This window comes from Ursus maritimus, unplaced genomic scaffold, assembly GCF_017311325.1.
Source record: "Ursus maritimus isolate PB19 unplaced genomic scaffold, ASM1731132v1 scaffold_4, whole genome shotgun sequence".
NCBI classification, from domain to species: domain Eukaryota; kingdom Metazoa; phylum Chordata; class Mammalia; order Carnivora; family Ursidae; genus Ursus; species Ursus maritimus.
In genome coordinates, this window is record NW_024426552.1 from 62,638,812 (window position 1) to 62,648,595 (window position 9,784).

The 9,784-nt window shown below is 39.9% G+C and overlaps 1 protein-coding gene across 1 annotated transcript in view; it reads left to right on the forward strand.

The window, feature by feature from the left end:
- The window catches only part of CFAP91 (cilia and flagella associated protein 91), a 96,119-nt gene extending 87,189 nt beyond the window's left edge, over positions 1-8,930 (forward strand). Inside the window, exons 17-18 of the mRNA XM_008708195.2 lie at positions 1,233-1,398; positions 8,749-8,930. Coding sequence (XP_008706417.1) covers positions 1,233-1,384 — 152 coding nt within the window. The 3' untranslated portion in view covers positions 1,385-1,398; positions 8,749-8,930. The remainder of the gene's footprint in view (positions 1-1,232; positions 1,399-8,748) is intronic.
- The last annotated feature ends 854 nt before the right edge of the window (positions 8,931-9,784 follow it).

Below are 9,784 nucleotides of genomic sequence, written 5' to 3' on the forward strand. Positions count from 1 at the left end.
GTAGATGTATTCTCATTTTTCAATTATGGAAATTAGTGCTTAGAGATTTTGTATGACTTACGGATTTGAACCATGGTCTGTGTGGCTCCAAAGTCCCCATTCTTTCAACCATACTGCTGTGAAGTGGAAATTGCTGTGAGATTTATCCCCTATAAACTTGCTGGGGGGCGCCTGGGGGGGTCGGTTTGTTGAGCATCTGCCTTCAGCTGGGGTTGTGATCCTGGGATCGAGCTCGGCGTCAGGCTCCCTGCCCGGAGGAGACTCTGTTTCCCCCTTTCCCTCTGCCTGCTGCTCCCACTGCTTGTGCGTGTGCATGCTCTCTCTCTCTCTCTCTCTCTCAATTAATTAATTAATTAATCTTAAAAAAAAAAAAACAGCTCGCTGACACCTGAATAGCACAGAATCCATAGCATTTTTTACTGTCCTTTACTAGCTGTATGATTTTGGGCAAATTACTTAATCTCTCTGTGTCTCCGTTTCCTTATCTGAAAATGGGGATATTGTTAATAGTCTTTTAGGGTCGTGGGGGTGGTTTAAATGAATATATGCCAACTGCTTAAAACAGTGCCTGGTACAAAGTAAGGACAAATGCTAAGTGCTAACATCATCATCATCATGATTAGTCCCTTCCGAGGGAAACGGGATGCTTAATGCACTAATCCTTGATGACAAATATCCTTAGAGTATGGAGCGAAGACCACCTTCTAAAGCCATGAGCTCGGAAACTCATCATCAGCCAACAAGTATCTTCCCTGTTAGGAACAAAGGCTCAAAGAGAAGTAGGAGACAAGGTGTCTACCTTTAAGTCACTACAACCTAGTTAAAAAACAAAACGGAACTCACACCGAGTGCTTCAGTGCCGCGTGCGTTTGGACGAACTCAAGCGTGGCGATGGTAAATGCGGGCCGGCCCAGTCCGGGGAGACTTCCTGGAGGAGCTGGGACCTGCTGGGCTCTGTCGAAAGGGTAGGATTTGGAGCGCAGGCATTGCAGGGGAGGGCAGCCCGGTGAGGGGGAGCACGACGGGACGGGGGCGCAGCCGTAATCAGCCCCGGTCCGCTCCCCTGCAGAAGGCGTACTTCGGGGAGCCGGTCACTGTTGCTGCGTCTCATCAGCTTCAGCAACGGAGTATGTGGGTTACAGGACGCTCATTTCCGTCACTACTTTCTTGAAAATCTTTGGGATGATTCTGTTCAGACTTTCCGAGTAAAATTTCTTGTCGCTTTGGCGCAGTGCGGACCGCCCAGCGGAAGCATATCCTTGCCGCCCACCAGATCATCCACAGCCACGCAGAGGACATGGTCAACAGGGATTTTGTGCAGCGGCAGCAAGAGGAGGCGGCCTCACACACCGACAAGTCACCTGAGGAAGAAACTCAAAAATGAGAAACGCAGCTAAGGTGAGTTTGTTTCTCATCTGAAAGGAAGCAGGAGGGGCGGCGGCGTCCCGCCATCTCTCTACTCCAACAACCATCATGTGTTTAAGGAAGTGACACACTCCCATTCAAATGGACACATTTCATCTAGGTCATGCAATCTACTACTGAAATTCTTAGAGAACAGAGATGACGTCATAGCAATCAGACTCTTGTGTCCAGAAAACAGGATTCTAGATAATTTTTTATGGGTCCTTAAAGCACATGGTGGTATTCCATCACAAATAAAGCTGTACAATGTGTCGTGTTATAAAAAGCAGCTTGTTCTGAGGGAGTAGACAGGGTATCCCTGTCTCATCACGCTGGTTGTAAGCACAGCGTGAGGCACAGCCTGTCCAATTCTAGCTCAGATGCCGCCTGCAGTGCCCACCAGGAGCTGGTCTGAGGCTCAACTAAACATTCCTATTCTCAAGACTAACACAGACCAGGTTTGATAGGAGTTGAGTATCTGTCTAACTCAGATAAATAGAACCACAGCTTCGGGCAGGGCAGCAGCCATGTTTCTCTTTATGTGGAAGCTCTTGCCGTGTCCACACAGATGAACTCATAGCTATTTAGTCCCCCTGGTTACAGAGCTCAGGTGCAAGGAAGAGATTTACATTGGGTAGGCGCAGACCTGCCCTGGTTTCCGTGCCTCAGGGGCCAGGATGTCTTGTAATGATTCCATAGGCATGTTGTCCAGGGCCCCCTAATGGATGCACTTGGTTGCAAAAGTCAGCACACTCAGGAAAACTCAAACCTCTGGTTTCCCATTAGGTATTACTAGTTCATTTATAACTCCTTCCAATCAAATGCTAGTTACCACCTGGAGGTCAGGTAGTGTTGCCTAGTAACATAGTTGATACAAACTACCTTACTGAATTACTAGGAGAACAGAGCTAGAAAACAGAGCTAGGGAGTGAACTGAAAGTACAATTCTTATGAGAATTCTCAGAAGAAAGGGAGTGAACCCTTTGCCTACACCGTCTCTCTCAACCTCCTTTGCTCAAGCACACCATCTGCTATTCTGGCCTGAGAGTATGCGATCGGGATAGGGAAGGCACAAGGCTTACGGGGAGATTTGAGCCTGGCGTTCAGAAGATTTGAGTGTTAACCAGCTCTGCCACTAACTGTGTAAGTTTATACAATAATTTCCCTTCACTAGAGGTTTGCCTGGGCTTATGTGACCAATAGACCCTCTGCAAGGGAATCTAGTGGACCTTAAGTTTCAATCAAAGAGGATCACGGAAGGAATATTGAAATGAGGGGGCAGTTAAGAAAGAAAACAGAGAGAAAACTGATAAACTCTTAAATACCAAGCTATGGCTATAAAATAGCACAGCAGAAAATTTTTTGTTTTTAATTAATAATGAAATAACCTCTGAAATCCCCCAAAGATATAAACCATGTATTTACATGTAACATTATCCATACATCTATATCATATAAATTCAAGGACCATAGCATTTTGCCTATCTTATTATTGTGATAAAAAAATCACCTTCAATACTTGGATAGTCATTTTTCTTACATGAAAATTTAATAAGATTAATAATTTACATAGTTCAAATTGAGTATGTCTGCATTTACTTCTGAGTATAAAGCATCTCTTTACTGCTTTATTAATGTTTGGAACATGATGCTTAGTTGCCCCCATCGTATGTACTCTCTCTTCCTTCTCTGTGGGAAGGAGGGAAGGACAGATGTGAGATTATTTAATAATGCTTAGGGATGTGGGCATGGACCATTGATTTTAAAATATTCTTAATCAGCTTGAAGACAATGGAGAGCTTATAGTGAGGAATCCTGGGCAAACATCTAAGAGAAGACAAATTCAGGGAGTTGATTCTGGCATTTGCAGCCACTTCCCCGCCCCCCACCTCGAGGGAATATGCACATTCTAGATAATGGGGCTAAAAAGCTGAGTGATACTTTCACCAGCTTTGTAAAACTAGGGGGACAAAAACTAGGATCATGCTGGAGGCCCTGGTAAGCCTCCTCCATTTGGGTTGGGATTCCAGCTCCTAGCTGGGACTAGGGGCGCCTGGGTGGCTCAGTTGGTTAAATGTCCAACTCTTGATTTCAGCTCAGGTCATGATCTCAGGGTCATGAGAATAAGCCCCATGTCAGGCTCTGTGTTCAGCATGGCATCTGCTTGGGATTCTCTCTCTCTGTCTCCGAAATAAATAAATAAATCTTAAAAAAAAAAAAAGTACATAACTCATCTGGTTCACAGCTGGAGAGGAATTTGCCTCAGGATGAATCATACCCTGACTCTCACCCATACCTGATTTAGAGGATATTTAAATGAGACTTAGTTGATGCTCTAATGAGTTAAGACTTTGGGGCTATTGGGATGGAATGAGTGTATTTTGCATGTGAGAAGGACATGAATTTGGAGGGGGGTCTGGGATGAAGTACTACAGACTTGTGTCCCTCCAAAATTCAGATGTTAAAGCCCTGACCTCCAATATCATGGTATTTGGAGATGAGGGCTGTGGGAGATAATTGGCTTAGATGAGATCATGAGGGCGGGTCCCCCATGATGGAAATGGTGCCCTTACAAGAAGAGACACCAGAGAGCTTGTTCTCTCTTTTTCCCTACCATGTGAGGACATGGCAAGAAGGCAGCCATCTACAAACCAGGAAGAGAGTTCACCTCAGAAACCGGCCATGCTGACATCTTGATCTCAGATTCCTAGCCTCCAGAACTGTGAAAAAATGAATTTCTGTTGTTTAAGCTACCCAGTTAAGGTATTTTGTTAAAGCAGCCTGAGCTAAGACACTTAGTTTAAAGAGATAAAAGTCAACATCGAAATTTTCAGGAGAACTGGAAATGATACAAATGATATAGCAGATTTGAGGAAAATAGAAATTCTAGAATCTAAAAATACAGTAATCAACATGAGAAACTCAATGAATGGATTTAAGAGCAGGATAAATACAGCTACAGAGAAAACTAATAAATTAGAAGATAGGTCAGAAGGATTTACCTAGAAAGAATAAAGGAACAAAAAGGTGGAAACCACAGAGGAGGTGCAACGGTAGATGTAGGATAACTTACTCGTTAGGAAGAGACAGAAGGATAGTAGGACTGGACCACTGATTCAAGAAATTTGACTACTAAGAGAAGAAATATGTTGGGAAATCCTATGAAATGTGAATTTTTACAAACCAGTGAAAGACTCAATATTTAACAACCCTTCTTAACCCCAAGAAGAAAAATATTAAAAAAACTATACCTACATACATTTTAATATGACTGCTGAAAACAAAAGAAAAAAAATCTTAAAAGTTTTCAGAGGAAAAGGCTGTGAATTACTTTCAGAAGAGCAATAATTAACCTGAAGTTGACTCCTCATCAGAAACAAAGGCAGAAAATAACAGAATGATAGCTTCAAAATGCTGAAATAGTGTAATAACATGGGATTCTATACCATGCAAATATATCCTTTGAGAATGACAGTGAAAGACATTTTCAGATAAATGAAACAAAATTTGTCACTAGGAGATCTTCACTACAAGAAATTACTAAAGGGGGTTTTTCAAATAGAAGGAAGATTATCCCAGTTGGAAAGTCAGAGATAAATAAAGAACATGTGGATATTTATTGACTGCATTAAACAATAAGAAAAAGCAACACCAGTGGCATTACAGTTACACAGCATACGTAGTGTGGGAGTCCAAAATCCGTGTGTGGGCTAAATTGTTTTGAGGCATCTGCATTACCTAGGAGGGGAGTAAAGTATTATTTAGCATTGTCTTTGATGACTCAAGGCGACAGTCCAACCTCTGAGGTAGCCCCTAAAGCACAGGAGACAGACGCAGGACATCTGAACTAACAGGAGAAAGTGGAGCAAAGCCCCACTCGGTATAAGAGGAAGATAGAAGGGAGAGAAAAAGGAAACAGAACCAATAGAAGGCACTGAATAAAACTGTAGGTGTTTATCATTGATTCATCATTAATTTATGTTAAATGTAAACAGCTAATCGCTCAAAGTCAGAATTTGCCAGACTGAATAAAAATAAATGCCGTTTGTAAGAGGCATATACAAAATCTAAATATACAGAATGCTTACAGGTTAAAGGATAAAAAAAAGATACCGTGAAAACATCATCCACAGGAAAGCAGACATAACGATATTAATATTAGACAAAGACAACTTTAAGGCAGAAAGCCCTACCACACAAAATGAGGGATGCTTCATAACGATTTTAATTCACTGGGAAGGTATGAGTCGCAAAGAGGAATGTATCTAGTAACATGGCCTCAGACTTTGTACAGCAAACTTAGTAGGCCCGCACAGGGAAACAAATCCAAACGGTGCTAGACAGTTTAATCTCTGTCGGGAACTGATGGAGCAATCAGAGGGAAAATAAGAAACGGAAGGCTTGAAATAATTAAGAAATTTGACTTAATGCACATTTATACAATTTTATACCTACCAACCACAGAATGCATATTATTTAAGAATACGCACAGCAAACATGCACAAAAACTGAATATATATGGTCATAAAGCGAGTGTCAACCATTTCGAATAGCTGAAATCCTGCAAAGTGTGTTCTTTAATAAAAATGCAATGAAACTAGAAATCAATGACAAGATAATTCTAATACGTTTGAAAATTAAGAAATACAGATATAAATAATCTGTTCATCAAAGAAAGTGTCATAATAGAACTAGAAAATACTTGGAACTGAAAAATGACAAAAATTCTATGTATCAAATTTGTGGAACGCTATTAATGTGGTGCTTAGAAATTTGTAGTCTTAAAGGCATTTATTTGAAAAGATGAAAGTAAGATTAGGCGTCCTTTTCAAGAAATTATAAAAAGAACAATTAGATGCAAAAAAGCAAAAGGAAAGAAAAAACAAAAATTTGAAGAAAAACATGCATAAGTTGGGGAAAAAAGAATTTAATGAAACAGAAAATAGACATGTCTTCTGATTTCAGGTGGGTTGTAGTAGGTAGCTGCAACATTTGGAGAAAATAATGGATATGTTGTAAACATCATATTTTTAAAGACATTGGAGAGCTATGGAAATCGAAGGGACTAGATGAACTGTAACAGCAGAGAGGAAAGTCCTTCCTAAGTGATCTGAGATCACTGGCCATTTTCTTGCCTTGGGGCACTGGTCCAGTTTGGGTACAAGCTGGGGCTCAGGCTTGCCAAGGGCAGAGGGTCTTTATTTACTAGGGGAAACAGAAACCAGCAAGGCTTTTAAAATCAGTAAGGGCTGACGTGATGGATTACAAGCGAGAGGAGCCCGAATGCATGGCCAAATTTCCCCACAGAATGTCAGATTTTTAGTGGATAAACCTTTTACTGGTGAACACATGTTTGAATCTATGGTGTGTTATATAACCAGCTGTTTCAATAGTGATCTTCACTCAGTCTCATGGATTTAACCATTGTTAATTTATTGTTCCATCATTTATTATTATTATTATTATTTTTTTGGTCAGAAATAGCTGTATGTCCTGACTTGCCTACCTCGCTGATACTTGATGGCTTAGCACTGGAACCTTTCAGTGTGAGTTTTTGAGCTCAGATTAAGATTGAGATTTTTTCTAATTACTACCCTTATCCACTATTATGAAATACTGAATGGCTTTGGAAATTAGCTTTTGCTGTAGACTTGATAATATTTTTTGATGAATCCAACCTAAAATCACAAGGCGAAACAGAGCTTATAGGGCAGAACTTACACTATGGTAAAGTCATTTCAATGGCAGCTAACATTGAATCACAAGTAATGGCAAGCTGCTTTCTATACTTCCTGTGCTGTCACAAGTTAAAACAAGAAGCAAGATTTTAATTCCCACACATATTTGCAGTGAATATGTTTTCTGAGTTTACACCTCCAGGAGCATTTTTTTGGACTCTGAAACAAGCGCAAAGGAAATTTTGCTAACGAACTGTGCGATGGAGGAATGTCCACTTAACCTTCAAGTGGAAGCAATGAATATGCATTGTAATGACATGTTAAGAGGGAAATATCAAGAGAAGAATGTAATGGAGTTCTGTAAATGCCTCACAAGCAATCAATATGCACAATTAAAAGCATATGCTCACAGATTGATATCAGTGTTGGCAGCACCTATCTGTGTGACGGACATTTTCAAAGCTGAAATGGGGGGGAGGGTGCTGGGGGTCTCATTGCAAATGTTTATCTGCTATTGGTGATATGTAATCAATGTTGATGATCTGAACCTCAATTAAGCAAAATGTCATCCCCTAAATAAGACTTCCACTTTTCTCATTAGTAGACCTGTATTAAAAACAAACCTGTAGTCAATTATTATTACCTCTATATTGCCTTTGAATTTTATCAGACATTTTGTGAAAATTTGTTTTCTCTTGTTGAGGACCTACATAATATCCTCAATTTTGTTTATGGGACCACAAAGCCTAAAATATTTACTATCAGGCGCTCTGCAGAAAAAGTTTGTCAGTTCCTACTACATAGCAGTTAAAATGAACGAAGCAGAGCTAAGTACAGCAGGGATGAATCTCACAAATAGAGCAAGTATCAAAAGATGCCAAATCCAGAAAAGAAATCTACAGTATGGATCTCTTTATACAAAGTCTAAAATCAGCCCGAACTCTGGCATTTGGGATTGCATACTTAGGAGGTAAAGATACAAAGAATCAAGGAAGTGAATACTGTAAAAACCAAACAAAAATCAGAATAGTGATAACTTCTAGAAGATAGAGTGTTGTGATTGGGAAGGAGTAAGTGGGAGCTTATAGGACTTCTTGACCTGGGTGGTATTTACACAGACGAATATTTAACATGAATTCACTAAGCTGCACATTGGTTTTCTCTTATTTTCTCATATGTGTCCTGTTCCTTAATTAAAGGCTAGAAATATATATGGATATATACAAACATATATACATTCCTGAGGCCTACAATATACACAAAATATTTCTGGAAAGATCAATAAGAACTTGGTTAAGTATTCGTCGGTAGGCCTGGGGACTGGGGGGGGGGAATAGATATATTTTCCTCATGTTTATGTCCTTTTGTAGTTTGAATTTTTTTTACAGTGTATACATATTAAGTTTTCAGTTATAATCCAGTTAATGTAAGGTTTGTAAGTCCTGTGATTTGGAAACTGAGACCCTGTGAGTTAAGAAACATTTGGATCATGGGGCTCATAAGTGGCAGAGCGGGGATATGTCTGGTGATGTCTGGCTTCTGAACCAAGGCTCTGTGTAATCGCATCACAGTAATTTTTTGGATGTACTGGTCTAATGATTGTTACTTAAAAGATGACATAATCAAACTTTTGTTGGTTTTTTTTGTGGTTTTTTTTTTTTTACAGATTATCTTTTTAAAAAGAAGCTGTATAAATCATCACATGGAATTCCATCGTCTATGCTCCTCCCAAAATGTGCACCTCTTACGGAGTTGGCAATGTATAATTCATGAGGAAAGATCTCCCTTCTCCATAAACTTCCAATAACCTAAAATGATTTTCAGTAATAATAACCAAATGAAGGAGTTTATTCTTTTCGGTTTCCCAGATGCTGTACTTCAAGAGAAAATTTTCTCATTTCTCATTTCAACAGTTCGTTAACTAGGAGGATATTCTCGCTTGCTGAATCAAGCAAAAGGAAATGTTACTGAATATTTCTTTTTGTAGTTTTGGCTTGATATTCATAGTACATTGACCTTATCTGCTAAGTCTGAAAGCATGCATACCCCATGGCCTGGCTTTTCATCTCCTAGATACATACTCAGTAGAAATCCAGAAGTATGTGTACCAACAGGCATGACGAGAATGTGCACAGCAGGACTTTCCATGACGCCCCTAACCTAGAATCCCAGACCTCCATGGACACAGGGATAGAAAAATAAGCTGTGGTACAGCCGTGCAATGGCTATCAAGTTACCACTGAGCTTTAGGTCTAAGAAGAATATTCCTGCCACACCCACAGAGAAGGTGTTGGTGGGGAGCAATCTGCCCATCCTGTGTGTTGACAAACATCAGGTCCCTCCTCATTTAAAGATTGGTAAATAGGAAAAAAAAGTATCAACAACAAATCTGCATGGGCCCCATATGTATGTTACTCTGAAAACAGAATAAAATCTTATCTTAGAAAATACCCTTCTCTAGGAAACAGGAAAAGCTTCAGAAGTATCTGCTTGGCGATTTTACTAGGAGGCAAAAAGAAATGGCCTCTTAGGAAACCGCAGCAGAGAATAGCAAGAGCAGATACCAACAGATACAGGCTGAAAAGAAAAGAAAACTGGCTAAGATGAAAAAAAAAAAAGATTAAAAAATCCAGTGAAACACATTTGGATGCAGGTAAAAGAACAGAAATATCACAGCAGAGAATAAAAGAGGTGATTTTGCT